Genomic DNA, 19,499 nt, shown 5'->3' with positions numbered 1-19,499 from the left:
GTCTTTTTTCATTAAATTAACAGTATTTAATGTGTGAGCATGGTAAATGTCCCATATTGATATATATAAACAGTAACAATGTCGCCTGACATTTTATGTAATATTGCACTTTGTGTCTGACATTCCCAACCATTTTCTTACGCTACACTCTACAATGGCCTTGTGGGATTTGATCATGTTCCTAATACCACGGTATCTGCAAGCTTAAGATTTAAATTAAATACATTTACTCCTGGTTTCACAGACAAGTCTTAAGCTAGTCCCAGACTAAAATGCATGTTTGAGCTCTTTTAACTGTAAGCAACTTGCACTGACATATCTTAAAATATGTCAGTGTCATTGTTTTGTCTCAAGATGCACACCAGTAAAGTTTTTAAAGCACATTTATAAAAGCTACTTAAATATTCTAAATAAAATAAGGCATAATCCTGTGTGCAGTGATCCAGATCTGTAATTTCTAGTGAAACTCACCATATTTAGGGCAATTTGAGATCAGCTGATTAACAGAAATCTATCAAATGCCTAAATCTACTGACATCCTTAACATTAAAACGTTTTCTGTTTTCAATGCTTCAATGAGAGCATCTTCATACTTATATACCTTACTACAACTGCAAATGAATTCCTTTCTCCTCAGTATAACATTATTTTGATCTATCACATACTGCCTACAGGGTGGAAGTGTTGTCGTAGTTAAACTTATCCCCTCCTACCATTGACACACACACACGCACATGCAAAGGCATAAAAAAGAAAAAAATCCGCTGAGCCAACTGCAAGCGGACGCACACCTCAAGGAAGCGCAGAGCTGCCGTTTTCATATTCCCTCCATCTCAGGGAAGTGCGACAGCCCCCGCCTTCCTTTCCATGGTGAGTTCATTGAGTTCAGTCCATTAAGGCAGAGCCGCTATAGCCTACTTACTGTGGCCATTTTGAGTTATCGCAAATAATTTACAGCCAAGTTTTGCATTGTCTTCAGAGTGGACTGAGGATGCAAGATGGAGACCAGACATCTTGAAACTCCCACTCTTGGACCCGTTTACTCATGCTGACCCTTCTCTGTTCCTGTATGTGATTAACATGCTAGTTAATAGAGGACAGTGAGTCATGCTTTCGGATGGCAATTCTAGCCTATTGTTCTCGAGGCACGTGGGTAATGTTTCAACCTCCACGGAATGAATATGAGAGTCCGAGCCAAGAGTGAATGAGAAACCTTGGGATTTGAGTCGGGAGGACGATCTTTTCACACCTGCTTGAGTTTGCGGACCCACATGTGCTGTGATTCAAATGACTCATAATTGGATTAATTAGAAGTAGTTGATTAAATACCAAAAAGCCCTGAACACAAAAGCCTTTAAAGAGAGCAGGATACATAGATACTGTAAATTTTGATTTATAACGCTTTTAAAGACATCTGCATGTTAAAACACAAAGTTGTTTGATTTCAAATGAACATGGCACAGGCTCTAAACATATGTAAATGACTACACAAACCAACTTAAAGATGGTCTCATTTTAACTATTACTCACTCCCACAGGTATTTCTAGCAATGCATCCCAAAATAACTTCCGACCCAAATAGCTCTCCCATGCTAAAACAAAGACAAACCTCCTTATGCCACAAGAATTGGTGAGTGTGTACAGGCTCTACTAAAGAAGAATTAGGTGATTTGATCATCTCTGCTTATTCTATTAAAAATAATTAAAAAGTGTATAAAAGACAATTTGTGAAGAATGCCAATGCCAGATAAATACTAATCTAGATTAGTTTTTGATTGATTAATTGAATGTAACTTATTGTAACCTGTGTTTTGGAAAGGTGCTAGTGCATAGATGTTAAATTCAATTCGTTTTCCTTTATAAAGTGCATTAAAAATAAGTGTAATTATTGTTTCAAAGCAGTTGTATTGAGAATATCATAATTTTAGAAAAAAGTCAAATCTTTTAGAAAGCAAATAAAAAAAAGTAATATCAATAAAATAAAATAAAACAGAACAAAACGGTAGTTTTTAGAGCTGCCAAAATAAACATTATATTAAAACATAAATTACTTAACACATTTAATGCATTATATATTCTCATTAAATATATATATACACACACGTTTTCATTCTGCTTTATGATGACTTAAGGGGGTCGCACACCGGACGAGAAGCGCCACGTCGCGCAGCGCCATGTCTTTAAAATTCGAACACATTATTCTCTATGAGTATACACACACCGGCGGCGCCATTCGGCGTCTGTCCGCGGCGCCCAGCTACGGCTAAGGACCTTGTTCAAAACCCTGCCGCGCCACAGAGCATTTACATAGTTTTATATTAAATTTACATTTATTTGTCTCATATCGTCGTTAATGTATATACTGACTTCACCCTGTGCTGCACTATACATTTAGTTTTACAGAAATCAGCTGCTCGAATGAAAATTGCTGATTTTATCGGATTTTCAGACGAGATTCTCAATTCATTCAGTTAACGGACGCTCTGAGGAAAAGTGTGTTCAGACTGCAGACTTAGCAGCGATTGTATTTACTTGTACAGTACAATCATTACATAATACAGACATTATCTTAATTCCATAATGTCCTTAAACATAACAATATATTGTTGGCCATAAATTGAGAAAGTGCGCGTCCGGTGTGCGATACCTCGAGCTGTGCAAGATGCGGTGCGGCGCTTCTCGTCCGGTGTGCGAGCCCCTTTAAGATAATCAGGATTATTTTATTCTATTGACAGGCATTGCTTTTTTTTACACTAAAAAGATAAATCTAAAGATTTTCAGCTAGCAGACAATAAAACAGGCTACAAACATAATTGATTTGCTTGGCTTGAATTATTAGTAACCATTGCCTCATTCAATTATATCTGAGTTTCTTCTCAAGGCGTATAACTAAGATACAAAACACACTGCTATGTTGTGCAATCTTGACAAACCAATTCAGCTTAACTGATGTACATCCAAATTTGGACAGTGCTTTGCCAGCCCTCCTTTCACTTCCTCCAATGAGCAGCAACTGCAAAGCAGTCAGAAAGAAAGAATGTGTTTGCCTGCTTCAGCAGAAGGGATGGGGTGGTAATAACTGGGTATTGCTGTATCCAGGTGTTACAACACAGGCCAGTACTGGAGCCAAGCCAGGTCATGTGGACCTCAGACAACGGTAACTTGGAGCATATGGAAATACAGCTGGCTTTGCATATATGCCACGGCTGAGTAAGTCACATATGCATACACACAGACACTGAGGCAGTAGAAGTGCTGAGCTCAGCAATGTTTCATGGAGAAATCCCTCATCTGACACTCACACGCACACGTGCATGGTGCATGCACACAGCATAATGGGGCTTTCAAACATGCTTTTCCAAAAAAAAGCATCACAAAACTGCACGTTTTAATGTGCAAATGTCTCATTCTAATGATTGCACAATGCATATTTTTTGTTGTTGCACAAATAATTCAATGAATCAATGAATCAATCCATTAGATACAAAAAGCTGAATTTCTATCCTCTGTAGAATTGCACTCAACTCCATGCAGCAATAGACAGGGTGATTGATTGAAGCTTGCATAAACCTTGATAAACAACGCCTCTTGTCGCTTTAAGTTTCATGACCCATTTTGAGGCTGAAATGTTGCTGGCGGTGATTGATGGCTTCTGATGAAAAAATAGAAGAAAAGCGATGGGATGTTTACAGAGAGAACATTGTCCTTCATTGTATCTCTCAAGGTCTGTTGGAAGACTTTCTCTGGAGGTATCGCAGGAGACGCTGGCTGTGAGATTCCATGCATACACTGACCGATGAGGAGGATGACGCCAAAACAAACAAGTGCAATAGCTGTAACAAAACATGGTTCCTTAGCAACACGTTCTTTAATAATCCTGCTGTCAATGGCAAATAACAATTAAAAATGAGTGACTGTTTCAGCTGAGTTAGAGAGGTCATGATATCACTCTGAAATTGGAGTCCTTTTCAGAATGTAGTTAAGTAGAATGCGTTTTACTGTATTGAAAAATATGTGAAATTGGTGAAATCTATAAAATACCTTTTTAATCTTAGTATATGACAAAAAGCAATTTATTTCTGTGGTGGCAAATCTGAATTTTCAGTATCATTACTCCAGTCTTCAGTGTCACATGATCTTTCAGAAATCATTCCAATATGCTGATTTGATGCTCGAGAAACATTTTTCTTGTTATCAATTTTAAAAAACCGTGATGCATAATTTTTTCAGGATTCTTTGATAGACCAGCATTTAATTGAAAATAAAATGTAAAAGTCTTTACTGTAACTTTTGATGAATTTTATGCATCCTTGCTGAATAAAAGTATTACATTTTCTTAAACTTGTGTGACCCCACACTGAATCCTGTAGTGATGACCCAAACATTTGAACCATAGTGTATAGTAAATGGGTTCAATTTTGATTCCATGTTGACTTGAAAAGACCAATCTTCCTGAAACTTTCCACACGAAAGTGAGACTATTTGCATTTCTTATGCACGTTATTGCCAGTTCATTCCCTGCCCTGCACCACCTTGTAAAAGTTTTACATTCTATCTTAAATGAAGGGAAAATCGCTGTCAAGCTGTGCGCAAGAGTGAAAAAAGAGCTCAGTTCTACTCGGCCTGTTAATCAAAGCCTTGAGTGCCAGCGCTGTGTCTCACGTCTGCGCTAGATTCGGGACTCATACATAAAGATGCTCCACTTCACTCCTTTTCCCTCGCTCCGCAGCTCTGGGTGCTGACACTTACTCCAGAGGCCTTCGACAAATGAGTGCACCATCTCCCGTCTCCTCTTTCATCAGACGCTAACCTTTTCATCACCCTTCAATGTGGCAGCCATCATGGGCAATCATCTGGCCCCAGTCAGATTAATGATCTCAGTGCCTAGAGTGGGTTGCCTACTCACTGCTGTAGTGCAGGAGTCTAATTGGATTGCTAGGGGTCAGCTTGTGTATTGTTACAGGGTGACCCTGACAGTTGCACTTGAGCTCGGCAGTGGGAAGACCGTTGTCAAAGGTAAGAGTTAATAGTCATATGCGACAACATAAACAAGTGCATGTGAGTTTGTGATGCAAGTGAAGGGGGAAGTATTAGATGCTGGTGAAGGTGGAGCCGTGGCCTACGGGTTACAGGACAACACTCGAGGCGTGATGCAATGGGAGTCTGAATCCAGCCCAATTCAACTATCACCCTAGAATGCATAAAGGGGAGCACATAGACATGCCCCGACACATGAAGACTGGAGTAATGACTGCTGAAAATTCAGCTTTGCATCACAAGAATAAATTACATTTTAAAATCTATTCAAATAGAGACAAGTTATTTTAAATTGCAATAATATTTCACAATATTTAACTATATTTTGGATCAAATAAATTCAAACTTCTGACTGGTAGTTGGCCATAGGTTCATAAAAAGTATTTTTTAAGAATCAATTAATATTTGTTTTTACCTGTTAGTAATTAAAATAATTCTAATTAAATATTTATAATTAACTGTTAATGTTTATGTACACAGGATTTAATGTTAATTAACAGGATTAATTGTTTATGTACACGGGAAGTGAAAGTGTTGAAACATTTAAAAATGTGGGTATTTTCAGAAATGAAATCATTTGATTTTGATTATAAGATTAAAAACAGCATGCACTCACTTTGATGAAAACCACTGAATCCAATACGTTGACACGCTTGCATTCCTGTAGTTTTTTTTTTTTTAGGTCATGCATTCTAGGGTTAGAACAATATTGACGTCACAAGCTTGCAAAACCGCCTACCGAGTACTATTTATGACAAGTGCTGCATAATAAGTGAATTATTAGAAGCTGGCGAGCGTGTCATGCAAGAGCCGAATGCTACCACATTCTTAAGTAATCTTGAGAAAGTGCCATATGTCTGCTTTGTGGGAGCCAAGACTACTGATGAAACAAGGCTCTGTTTTTAACACCTGAAATCCACCCGCAGAAGTGAACCTGTCAGAAGGTACAGCGAGGCATCTTGGCAGAGCCACTAATGATATCTCTGCATATTTAAAGATGCTTCACCTCTCAAAAGGCCCGTTTCTCGCTCGAGTCGACTGTCTTAGAGCAGTAGCCATGCACTATGCATGACAACTATATTACAATAACTCCCAGAATTGACTCATGAGATGGAGAGCACTATCGCTTTGTCATTTTCAATTACTGATGCTTGTCAGTAGCAATGGGATCAGTGCACTGATGTTATCTCAAGCAACCAGATAATTTCAGCTCCATTACACGGCGTGTTATCCAAAAATCTGACGCTGGTTTCGATGATAAATGAGGACTGTGATGTAGTTAATATGAGCCAGCACATCTGATAATGCAAAGGACTCAATCTCAGGGCCGTGCAATCAAGCGAAAAGTGTGAATGGAATCACTAAAGGGTGCGAATGGACTCATTTACTGATGCATATTGGTTTGAAATAAGCCGTTATGATTGCTAATGGTGTCTCAATAACATTTGGTGGTTGTGCATGCACTCTAAAAAGTCCTTAACATTTTAGCATTGAAAGCAAGTCAGCCAGGACAGCCAGTCTCATTTTCTTCTTGAGACGAGCATTAAACAACGAGTCCATAAATTATTCTTAAGAGGAAAAACTCTGTGTATTTTACTAAATGATCCATATGGTCTGTGTCCCAGCATGAAGACGTGGCCCGCGGAGCCGTGTGATCCGGAAACCTCTTTAAGATTTCACAGTGATGTGGCTGGGTTTGGCTTTCTCCGGCGGGCCGACTTGCACGCTGTAAGAAGGCAGCTGTGGCACTGAGAGAATTACATAACACACATTTCAGCAGTCATCGCCTACGGTAATGGGAATCCGCTCGGATCCATGGGCCTAAACAAGGCGGTGGATAAGGGAGAGCTCGCGGTCTCTGCCTGGACTGGCCCAAGCTTTGGTTGAAGACGCTTCTATGGAGTGCAAAACTAAGTTAAGAAGCATCCAAGAATAGAAGAGCAGATTTGGTCTTTTCGGTATCTTTTTCTTTTGGCTTCTAAGCAGCCGGGGATTCGGAGTGGCAGAGACTGCAGAATGGAATATGCACGCTTGGCACTTTTGCTCAATGCCTCCTGTCAATCCTCATAAGCATGCGACTACAGGAGCCGTTCTGCAGCTCGGGACATGGGGCTGTGACATAGGATAGATTTCAAAGGGGGAACGTGAAATGTGGCATGGTTTTTATGGTTGTTTATCTTTGTGGCTTTGCATCAAGGTTTGGCGAGATGGGAGGTATGGGTTAAAAAGGGTTGGTTTATTCTTAGACATTTCCTTGGGGCATTTAGTCAAGAAAGCAACGTAATGACTTTAGAGGAGCGTTCCTGTAAGTAGTTGACACTGTGAAACACACAATGTGCTGCCTTAGCACAGTGCATTAGGCTCTTTGGAGAGTCATTACAGTATCAGTTACAGAGTTTGCCCTGGCCTGAGGCTGCAAGAGAAGAAACGTCTGGTGGATCATAGCGCGCAAAGATGCAAAAGTACAAAAACATCCTTAACCACATCCTGATTAAGAATCTCTTATAAAGAAGAGATCAAACATCCTCGCTTTGATTACAGTATTAGAATGTCAATTAAATGAAGTAAAGACGTTTCAAAGATCTACAAGTGCAGGTGTTCTTTTTGTGTTTGTCAGTCATAATTCTAATGCTTATGAGTAGTTCCATGCTTGCCATATGACAAATCATGTAAGAACAGCTGGGAAGCACTATTAACTAGCACCATTAAATGACTGAAACCTCATGCTGTGGGAAAAGTGCTATTTTTGACATCTACATCCATTAAGATTTTTTCTTAATCTCATAAAGCAAATGCTACTTATTAGATCTGAGTAAAGTGTCATACCGGTAATTTTACTTTACTGTTTATAACATTACATGATTAGTAAAATACAAAGTGGGACAAAATGGAGCAATTAATACTCACTGTTTTGAGTGAGTTTTTTTTAACCTTTTGCACTGATGTCAAAAATTATTCATAACAAAAGTATAATCTCTTGGTTTGCATTCATCGGTTTCCAAAAAAGAAAAAAACAATAAAATTAAATGTACCGTTCATTTGTAAAGTGTATAATTCAAAAAATTCGATAAAATAAATAAATTAAAAATGAAAAAAAAGTAATTGCATTAGCTGTCAGATTCATTTTTCTATTAATGGTGGGATTTTTCAGTGACTCTTTTTGTAGATTACGTCAATTCGCCAGTTGGTGACATGACGACAAGTGACTAAGTCAAGGAATCTTTCATTCGACCAATATGTAAAAAACGTAGTTTCATTTAGGAGCGAAACAAGTCTTTATAAGCGAGTCATTAAATCATACTTCTGATTTGTTTAAAAACTGATTCATTCAGGAGCAAAACAAGTGATCGTCTATGAATGAGTCACTAAACAGATTTGCTCAAAAACAGTGAATCATTCAGTAATGCCACAACTGTGTCTTGCAACGTTTCTGCAGTGACTTTTTATTGGCAGAGCAAAAAAAAAAAAAAAAAGACAAAGTTACTTGCAATATTGTGTCTAAAATTACTCATTAAATTCTAATTTTTTGAACTGTTGTATAAAAGCAATATTACCCTTGCAAAATGCTGTTTTTTTGTGGAAACAACCGCACTCTTGCTCATGTGATACAGCATATCACCAGTACAAAAAGTTAAAAGTAAAAGACTCAAAACAGTGAAACTAATATTTTAAAACAGATAGAATAAATGATGTAAAATTACTGATTTTGTAATACAAGACTCTGGTCATATCATCCATCTCTAATACTTATTATTGTGGTTAAATAGAGGGAAACATCTCATAAAGGCATTCTTTTCCTTGCTCCCCACCACAACATGTTATTGCAGCTGCAAGCAAGATTTCAAAACCAAGCCTAAAAATATCAGACAGTTGAAATGAAAGCAATGAGAACAAAAGACATTTCAAGTTCCCCTAAGTCCCAAAATAGATGCTATGAGACAAAAGCACTCCAGAGTAGTCTGATGTGCCAATGTATCCCATGAGTTCCAGATTGGTCATTCAGTTTCGATGGGGACAGACGCCATACCATTCTCTGTTCCAATTTTGCAGATACCCTTCTCCACAGGAGTAGGTGAGTCACACTGAGAGTCTCTTCAAGGTGAGGTATTTTGGATATCCTCTGTCATGGCTATAGGGCATGATGGTTGATGGAGGAGCTACAGGCAAGGATCTTTTGTTCTATATTGAATTTTGCAACTACACAATCTCTCCTTATCACTTTTCAATAGGTCCTCCCCTGACATAGCAGGATACTTGAGCCGCGTATTAAAAATTGAATTGTATTTTTCTTGTAATATCATATTTATGACCTGAAATGGCCTCTGAGGTCTTTGAGTGCAACGTGTCAATACGCTGACTGACATTTTGCTTAGCTAAAGTCAGGGTGTTTTTTACACACAGTCTTTCTAAAGACAACGCACATCATCGCCATCCACATTTAATCAATTTTAAGCACAACCAGAAGAATAACCTGAGGTGAAAAGCTGCAATGTCTAGAGAATAAGTAGTTTTGTAGGCCTATCAAAGCTTGGAAGAAGGTCTCTACTGTTCTGGCCTATTTCTTTCCACTTACTAGGGATTACACGGTTTGTGAGCAATATTCTCTGCTTTGGAGGAAGTCTGGCCTTTAGGATCACTTAGCACTACAGAGGACCAAGGGCACAGGAGCTCTATTGAGGTCAAATGTCAGTCTTTGAGCATTTCTTATTCATATAAAACATTGAAAGTCAATTGCAAAGCCAAACATTGGCTCCCCAACTCCTACACGCACACTTACTCCTACTACCACTCTACACTGCAGTTGAGATATCTATTAACTTTTCTTCTTCAACATCAAGATTTTAGGTTAAAATTTACATGAATGTAAAAGGTGCATATAATGTAGTTTCTGTAACTGGTTACCATTCTACAATTGTATCCCCATTAGCTTCTATGTAGTTCACTTATTTTTAAAAGTACAAACATTTCAATATAGCTCATAACTACATGCATTTGCATGTGAATTGCAACTTAATTAAATTGTATACAAACCTGCATAAGCATGTAGTGTGATCCATTTTCAAAATGACCAATACTGCATGACCATCTATCAAAACTCAAGGTTAGAGACATAATAACCAAATAAACCAACCAATAAACATTGGTGCCAAAGCAGCCAGCATTAGATGCATCATTTTGAGAAAAATGCAATCACAACCAATAGGTTAATAAAAATGGCCGAGCAATCTAAAAAATCAATGCACGTTGAGAAAGCAATGCACCGGCATCAATGGATGGACCATGCTTTGCCCCTTCAGCACTGCGGAGAGCTCAACTCTGCGCAAAGCATGCCTCCATCCATGCGCTCGCGACGCGCCACAGTCATTACTCACATGTGCACGGTGCAAACCAATTCTCTTCCCTAAATGGATTTCATAAATCTCAAATCGTTGTGAATGCACGAGTGCATAAACCAACGTCCATGTGGATGTCAGTGTGCTTTGTCCACGCGCCGCATGGCTCCATCCTCGTGAATGGGAAAAAGTGGCATTTGCATGAAAATGAGTAGATTACATGTAAGATTCTACACAGTTTCAAAGATATGCGCTCTATATACGTCAGTCATGGACGTTTAACAGCCAGACACATTATGAGTCAATCACGCGCATGCATTTATATATAATGCAGTAGAGTCGAGAGTCTGTGCAGTGCCAAGGGAACTGAAAAAACACTGATAGGACAGATGTAGATCTATTATTCAAAGAGTCTCTGTTTGTATTATTCAGATCTTAATTTCCCAGCATGTTTGCTATTGCACTAGGTCGCACTCATAAGAAGTAGCTAAGCTGTATGGCATGAAAGCATCAAATTATTTCAACCACGTGGTATTTTAAAATGCATATGCAATACTAAAGACACCTTACGCAGAGTTGCACTTATGCAAAATGCAATAAATACTGTTTGTCGCGTATGTATAAGTTGCGCGTGCAAGAGCGCACTGACACGCGTAAAAAGTTGGATAAATTGCAAAGCCAGAGATAAAAGCAATTCACCTGCTGCCAGTTTTCCTCCAGAGACGGCATCGCGGAGAAGTAGCCAGTGTCATGAACAAGTTGAAGTTCTTGAAAAATACTGTAATTGGCCAGAACATCCATGTTTGTGCAGCTAAACGGTGCGTTTGGGAGACTTTGATTCTCTGCGCGAGGAATCCGCGTTCGCTTCAGTGCGAGCGACTGAAACATTCAGATCAGTCACGAAATCCGAAACGTTTCAGTTCACTGTGGACACTAAAATATATTTAATAGTAAAGGATCCATCCATCCAGGTTTGTTTGCTTTCCTCACAATGTTTCTTGAAGGTGAGCTGCAGGAGCACAGTAGCTCACAGGTTACTGTGTCAGTCAGTGTGGGGAGCCACCGTACCGTCTGCGGATGCCCGCGAATCAAGGGGGCGTGCTTATCTGTCAATCAACTTCGTGCGTAACCATATAAGGAAAAAAGGGACGAAAACTTTGGTGGCGATTCAGAAAGGCGGGGCAAAACTCGGACAGTGGGAGGAGTTCGATGCTGTTCTGGACCTATGATTCGTTCTCCGAATTGCCACTCACAACATACATGCCTTTGAAAGACGAGCTATATTTAGAACGCTATATAACATACGAATCAGCGTTCGAGCCTCATCCGAAGCAAGAACTTCCAGAGAGCAGCAACGTAGTGATTCAGGTCTGTTCAAAGTGGTGAAAAAACACATATTAAAAAACACTTGACGCTCTCGACGTTAAACAAAGATTATGCTAACATAAACAGCGAGAGAAATCGCAGTTAAAAACGGTCGTCACTGTTGCTGTCTCAGTAAAATAGGTTGTTTTGAGATCCGTGATATTTAATTTAGTTTACTTGCTCAAATAGCCGTGAAATGAAGCGCACAATTGGACACAAGTACACATATACTATGTACAATAAGAGTTAAGGGGCTGCAGAGTTCTGCCAGACAGATAAATAGCTCAATATGAACTCATTTGCATTAAAAATACCTCCAGGTAAAACATTTACATGCTACTTAATTTGTATTCGTAATATTTATATTTACATGTTGCTCGTAGGTACTTAAAGCTATTATACTTTTTTGTAGGCTAAGTGTTGTCTGTCCTATCTATCTATCTATCTATCTATCTATCTATCTATCTATCTATCTATCTATCTATCTATCTATCTATCTATCTATCTATCTATCTATCTATCTATCTATCTATCTATCTATCGCACTCTGTAACCCGGACTTTTGATTTGCTATGTGCAGCTTAACTCGCATGTTATTTACATGGAAATCAGATGGCATATTGCTTGAGTACCTCTTTGAACTATAAGTACTTCGCAGCCATCTCACAACATCCCTGACCTTGTGTCATGCATGTAATTAGATAAGTGGAACCTATAAACTATGAGAGGCTCTGAAAGGAAAATCTTGACCAAATCTGTTCGCTCTTTCACTTCAGATGGAAAGAGAAATGGGGGGAAAATCATGGAATAGGCTTTAGTTGTTATGGCTCATTTGATTTGAATTATTCATATTCTTCACCAGATGATGCTTTGGCTCTTGGTGAGCATGTGTTATTTCTTTCATCTGGTACCTGCTCTGTGGAATGAGGTATGAATGAATTCATGAATTCACCGGTGAATCTAAGAGTGACCTTAAAAAACACTCTGGAGACAGAGGAGGAATAAAGTCGAATCTGTTTCTCTCCTCTATAGCAGTTTTTATCCAAGATGGTCTGAGACGCTGGGATTTTCCTCTGTGTTATTAGAACAGAAGGCTGGAGGATATGGGGATTGTTCCATCAAAAGTGAAGTCTTGAGGTTTTAGTAGTCATGAACGTCCTCTCACTTATGGATGTGACTGACCTACATGGAGGTGAATTGGCGTATGGTTCTTTGGAGATTATAAAAGATGTTTCTTGATAGGTTGTTCAGTGTTTTTGTGCTTCACAGAATACAGTTATTTTTCTAAAGAATTAAATAATAATAAAAATGCATCTTAAGAATATAAGAGTGAAAGGGATGCTGACAAATAAGAATGGGGAAAAACTTAGCTTAAAATGCATGTAGCAATTTTTTCTTTAGAAAAAAAATCTCTGTATAAATTTTTTCTTGTTTTATACAATTTTCAACAAAAGTTGTATTAAGGATAAATGACTATAACAGTGTCAAGTAACCGTTAAGTAATATTTTAATTATTTTCCTGGACATTAATTTGTTACAAATATGCATTTTTGAAACATGAATTTCATCAAGTTGTCTTGGGGTTGTACCCTTTGACATTTGGCACCCTGGACCGTAAATGTCATAAAAGGGTCAATTAATCTGACACTTTTAGAGACTGTCACAGCATCATTTTTTTCAACATAAAGAAATTGCTTCCTGCATGTTTCAAACTTTTTTTTAAACAAAACTAAAAAGATAAATTGATTATAAAACAACCTTTTAAATTAAACCTTCAGTCTTTTAATCATACTCTTTTATTTTCTCAAGCAAGTTACACCAGCTACTGTAGACATACACAAATGAATTCAATTTAATTCAGTAACTAGTCATCATCTTTGAAGACATGTTTTCATCATTTTTGAATAAATTGTGTTTTTAATGTATTTTTGTTAGAAAATGAGAGAATGAGCATGATGAAATATTGACCCCTTTCATTTATACATAGAGTTCTTATTTTTAAGAGTGTGTTAGACATTGTGTCAACTAATAAGTACAGTAAACCTCTGTCCCTGCTAAATCAGCTGTGCATGTTAACTGCATGTTATACAAATAGGTGGAAATGAGTGGTTTGGAGACAGTTTGTTTAATTTGAGTGAGAGACTGTAGAGATGAGACTTGAAGAGTGAAAGACAGTTGGAAAGTGAGAAAGTGAGGTAATTGTAATCTGCATCAGTGTAAAGCCTACTTTTTCTTCCAGCATGTGTGAAATGTAGCTGATTTGCTCTCTTTGTGTAAGCCAGGTTTATGTGTGCCTCCCCAGCCCACCCCTGTGCGTCCACAGTGGCAGCGAGTGCTGTAATCTCATTATTCTGCTCTGGGAGACTGGCTGTCGGCCCTGGAACTACGATTTACACATGGCATTTCAACAAGGAGGGGAGGGCCATGTTGTCGATGAAGCGCCCACTGACATTTATCCATTTGACACGTTAGCCTCTCTCTCTCTCTCTTTCTCTCTTTCTATCTTTAACTTATACACACAAACAAACACCAAATGTGTTTTCCATTCCACCTAACAGAGCTATATATTTATTGGCATTAGGGATTTCAACAAACTAACCCTAAGAGTTAAATTTAGTGTTTCCCAACCAACAGTGCACATTTTGCATGTCTCCCTTAAACTGGGTACACACTGCATGGTTTTTAAATGTTGTCGGATCACTGTTCTTCTCTCACTACATGACTTCTTTCACAAATCCCTGTCTGGGGTTCCATTTAGTTGCTGTTGTGTCACATTACGTGACAGTGGGTCACACATTACATTTCAATAGGAAGAATCCTCAACAACTCGTTTCACAACCAAACACTCGAGAGTTGATACAGGAAATAACGTAAGATCAGGCGTGAGACAGGATTTCTTCTAGTTAAAATAAGAAGAAGCTTGTGATCAGTTGTCTTGGGCCGATCTGCAATAGAAAAGCAGAGAATGGTTGCTTGCAGACGCCATGCTTGCTGATGTTCTGTTGCTCGTATATGACTCCTACCCCTGAAACTTCCCTTGCCCTGTGTCTTGCTCTCTCATTGGCTGTTGTCATCGCAGATTTCCAGTAAAAACATATTTCAGCGCTTCTCTCAGATCGCGTGTTTGATCCTACACACTACGGGCTTGTCACTCACGGGAAAGAGCGCCGATTTGTTGGCACAAAACTATCGGCAAGTGAAAATCGTGGCTAAAATCATGCAGTGTGTACTGTGTACCCGGCATTATCTAATCCATATATTTCTGGTCTTGGAGTCTCTATTAATGAGCTGATGAGTTCGATCAGGTGTGTTTGATTAGAAAGAGTTTGAAAATGTGTAGTGTTGCTGAGTAGGTACTACATTTGAATTTTAATTTTCTTCATGACCGTAAAAAAGTAAGTTCTGCATACTATAAATTTGGATAGTATGAATGAAATTCTGAAGTACTACATCCACCATGTTGTTACTGTCATGTGACCTACCAGTATCAGTTGCTGCGCAACTGTGTCCATCGTAGCTTACTTCAGAATCACGACGGAAGTAGAAGGTCGTTCTGTTTTTACACATAGTATATAGTAAGGAAATATTCGATTTCGAATGCAGTTTTGGTGTGCCTCTAGCAACAGGGTTAGGGAACAATGGTTAAATGTATAGTTCATCAAAACAGAAAAAAGTATGTCATAATTTATTCATGTCGATCCAAACTGCAGATCACAAAATAATATATTTTTAAATATCTTCTTTTTTTATGTGGGGTCCAATGTGGTTTTGACCCCATTTCTCTAAATATCTTATTTTTTGTGCCACAGAAGAAAGTATAAGTCATACAGGTTTGGAACGAAGGACATGAGAATGAGTAAATGATGACATAATTATCAGTTTTGGGTAAACAATGCCTTTAGAGTTGCCCCTTATTGCACCTGATTTTCTTTCTTACTGCACTTTCTGGTCTTTCTGCACATGTTATTAAAAAAAACCCTTGTGGCTCTTGACATCCATTACACACTAGCATTAAGTTGGTGACTTTTTCACAGGCAAGCAGCACTCATATTTTCTTCAGAAAATGTAAAATTTTAGTTTTTAAATCGCAATCTGACTTGATTTGTGTCTTACGCCAAAGTAATGAGAAGTGAACTTGTATTGCCCTCACACAAATTCTGCTTTTACCCTTCTGTGCACCGCACATCTCTGCAAGTGTTCTCTTTTCTTTTTACAAAACACGCTGTTGATTTTGCATTAATATTAAAGCAGTTGCACTGACTTTAAAGGATATCTGAACCGAAGAGCCAATTACCGTCACCGTATTGCTTCAGAAAACCTGTCATCTGACTTATCTCTACAATAAGTCCAGTCATATTGCCCTGATTTTATGGCAAATGCCGTAATATGTCCGTAACCACACCGAGGCACTGACGAATGCATTAATCTCCACTCTCCTCCATTTCGTTTCACTGCTGACTAGCTATTTACTGACAGTTAGTGGTATTACGGCATTAATAATGGAAAAGATGCCATCCACCGCACCATCATTGAAAAGGCTAATGGCAGCAAACTGCATATTTGGAGTATTTCATGTTTCATGTAATGCCACAGCTCAAGATGCAAGAATCAAAAAGAATTTATGTGCATGCAATTAAATTTATCAACTGCTAATGATGGAACATGACTAAAGATAAAAAGAATAATTTTTATTTAAAACATAATTGTGTGCATGCTTTTCTGCAGAATTGCTCCTAATATTTGAGAATACATGGTACAAATCCTATGTTTACATAGTAAAAAAAAATAGGCTATTACATTTTATACTGGACTTTTTGAGCCATGAACAAAGACATTTTGAATCTACATAACATGATTTTAGATCAACAATGTTCCACCAAATGTTGTGCCCGATTTGTCTGAGCAAACTGCTTCATATTGAACAATGTTGCTGATTGATGGCATGAAGGGTTTATAGGATTATTGTTTTTCCTCTTGACTTTTTGTTTTGTCTTTGTTGTTGCTGATTGTGCTTGTCAGTTTTTAGCATTTTGTTGTGTCATGAGTGCATATTAATTATGTTTGTAGTTCGTAACTATTGAGGTTTGTGTGCTAAGTGTTGAGGTTGATGTGTGTCTATACGACTGTGGCATGTTGTATCTTTGTGTTAAATAAAACAGATTTTTTTTAGCAATGTATTTGTGTAGAAATTACACGAGGGACAAATACCAAACAGGCTTTTTGAGTTTGTCGTTTTCATTCTTTTCAATGACTTGCACAGTAATTGTTGCAGGCCTTCTCAAGGGAATTTAGCTTGTTTTTAAGGAGGTTTATTGGAGTATCTTAGCCATGTATTGAATGGCCTTTATTTTTGCCTAAGCCTTTGAGGCTTGATTCTGATAATTATTTTCAATCTGATATTCCTCTTAAAGAACAAGTAATGGAAATATCGTTACTGTCGACTCAAGAGGAGAGAATAGAATGCTACAAAACGCCCTCTCAGCTCGCTCTCACAGTTAATGCTGCGCCGGTGCTTCTCATGCCAAGCGAGAGGGATAAACAGCAGAAAGCAGACAAGAGAAAATGCAGACAGGACCACAAAGGGCAGAGCCTCTCAAGCCAATTAAATGAGAGAGAATGGCACACAGACAGGAAATTTCCTCTGACCTCCTTGCCTTCCTCTGAAAGGTTACAGGGATGCAAATGTGGCCTCTGTGGAGAATATTGATAATCACGCTTGCCTTTTGTTGGTCTGTGTGGTTTTTGTAATGGGCCCAGGAGATACTGGACTTTTTAGATGTCATTTCATGAATGCAGTTCAGGTAATTAGAGTGATTTTGCAGAAGCTACTGAAAGTTTACATGATAATTACATGTGTAGAAAAGGAATATCACAAATTAGATCTCCTTAATATCTTAATTATTTCTCCTAGGTGGCCGATGAAGAATTTTAAGTATACTGCTTCTTATGTTTTTCCCTCTTAAGAAAAATACCCCAGTCCCAAACTCCGCTCAGGTATGCCAAGATACCTAAGCCTCCAGACTAAAGTCAAAATTAACTCAGTTTAATCAAATTCTTCCTAAATCAAATTATCTTAGCAATCCACATTTGATTTGTTGCTCTATACTAAACCTGAGCAGTAAAACTTTGCTTTGGGAACAAACAAATATGCAAACAGACCCAGTTGCTGTGATCAATTCGCCCACCAGTTCTGTGATAATGTATGCAAGTCAATATATTTAAATAAGTCATCTGCATAAAGTCAAAAGCCATTTGAAAGAACATAATTTTCATTGATCAAGCTCCCTTTAGATCTGTATGTTGTCAGTTTTTGCTAAATAGCTTTAACAAGAATCTAAAAGGAGTCTTTATAGAGAAATCAAAAACTGTTTAGTGGGAGTCTACATAAAGACAAATCTGCATTGATCAGAACCCACTGTAGCTCTTTTTGAGCTGGATATGTGAAATGAAAGAAGGCAATTATAACTCCGCTTTGTGTAATGTTGACATAATGCAGAGATTCATTCAGATGAGCAATGAACAGTTTGTGTGTGTGTGTGTGTGTGTGTGTGTGTGTTTGTGTGTGTGTGTGTGTGTGTGTGTGTGTGTGTGGACTGAGTTAGATTGTTGATGTTTGCATAGTGACTGAGCACAAAAGAGAAGTCAGAGGTCACAGATTTGAGCCATTCACCAGGAAACCATGGCAACGGTCACAGTGTAGCAGCTGTCAGGTAATGACATCCACTGACTGGTGTGTATCTTTGTGTAGAGGGGGAGGGTGGTGTCTTTACACAAATCATAAATCAACTGAGAGTGACATATGCCTCTTTAATTACCAAACCTTTGCTGTGTACAAAGCACCATATGCATCACATTAAGGTAAAAATCCTTTACCAATTTATTATGATTACAATAGTGTTAACTAAAATACCATATTTACTTGTTATTGTTACTGTAATACAATTAGTTGTTTGGTTTTTGCTAGCGCTGTCACTACAATAAATAAAAACTACAGATTATGAAAGCTATTTGCATTGTTTGAATTCCATTTAATTTATTATGATTTCAAAGTAGCAAAACTAATAGTATAGGGGTGTTTATTGAAATGATTACCATAGTAGAGGAGGATGATAATGAAAGTAGAAACTAAAATAGTTATTATTTTAAGTGCATATTCATATACATTTATCTTTTGTATTTCAATTGAATTTAAGAATCAAATATGCATTTTGTATATTTGTGGTTTGAAGAGAGCCTAGAGACTTTTGTCAGCATGGATGCTATTTAATTGGATGCAAATGAAAATGAGGCTGTGATGGGTGGAAATACAGTCAGTTCAGTATGCTGTACTGCAGATTTTTGAGCTGTTGAAACATTGATTTAGTGAATACATTTTGTGAACTTATCTTGAAAATTAGACTTGGCCTAGAACCTTCAATACTTTTTATGCTGACTGAAGTGTACAGCAACTTCCTCAAGGCAATCTATTGAGGCAAGAAGACATCAAGATCTGTCCAAATCCAGTGTTTTTAAAGTCTGCTTCGCTGCCTGTGATATCCCATAATCCTGTGTGTGCTTGTGAAAAAAAAACCATTGCATCTGATAGAGCTGCATGATGAGAAAACATAACATTGGTTGCATTGCTATTTAGAAGATATTTGCTTTATTATATGTCTAATATATATTTTTTTCTAGATCACAATTATTGTACACTATTAGAAGAAACCTATAGGGCTTCCAATCATTGGATCATCCTACAGATAATTGATTAGTTTTGTTTTAATT

At 37.9% G+C, this 19,499-nt stretch overlaps 2 protein-coding genes across 6 annotated transcripts in view; one reads left to right on the top strand and one right to left on the bottom strand.

Moving 5' to 3' along the window:
- klf7a (Kruppel like factor 7a) overlaps window positions 1-11,423 on the bottom strand; it is a 36,264-nt gene extending 24,841 nt beyond the window's left edge. Inside the window, exon 1 of the mRNA XM_077205357.1 lies at window positions 11,070-11,423. Within this exon, the coding sequence (XP_077061472.1) occupies window positions 11,070-11,258 (189 nt within the window). The 5' untranslated portion in view covers window positions 11,259-11,423. The remainder of the gene's footprint in view (window positions 1-11,069) is intronic.
- A 174-nt stretch (window positions 11,424-11,597) lies between these two features.
- Window positions 11,598-19,499, top strand: part of LOC143714258 (putative methyltransferase DDB_G0268948) — a 92,073-nt gene continuing 84,171 nt past the window's right edge. For 4 of the 5 annotated variants that reach the window (XM_077205353.1, XM_077205352.1, XM_077205351.1 and 1 more), the window contains exon 1: window positions 11,598-11,738. The gene's annotated coding sequence lies outside the window, so the exon portion shown is untranslated. The remainder of the gene's footprint in view (window positions 11,739-19,499) is intronic. The other variant, XM_077205356.1, reaches the window with a different exon arrangement.

The sequence above is a fragment of the Siphateles boraxobius genome, unplaced genomic scaffold, assembly GCF_051911475.1.
Source record: "Siphateles boraxobius isolate OS27281-9 unplaced genomic scaffold, OSU_SipBor_1 53, whole genome shotgun sequence".
NCBI lineage: Eukaryota > Metazoa > Chordata > Actinopteri > Cypriniformes > Leuciscidae > Siphateles > Siphateles boraxobius.
Note: the sequence above shows the minus strand (reverse complement) of the source record. Positions and strands in the feature narration are given on the sequence as shown.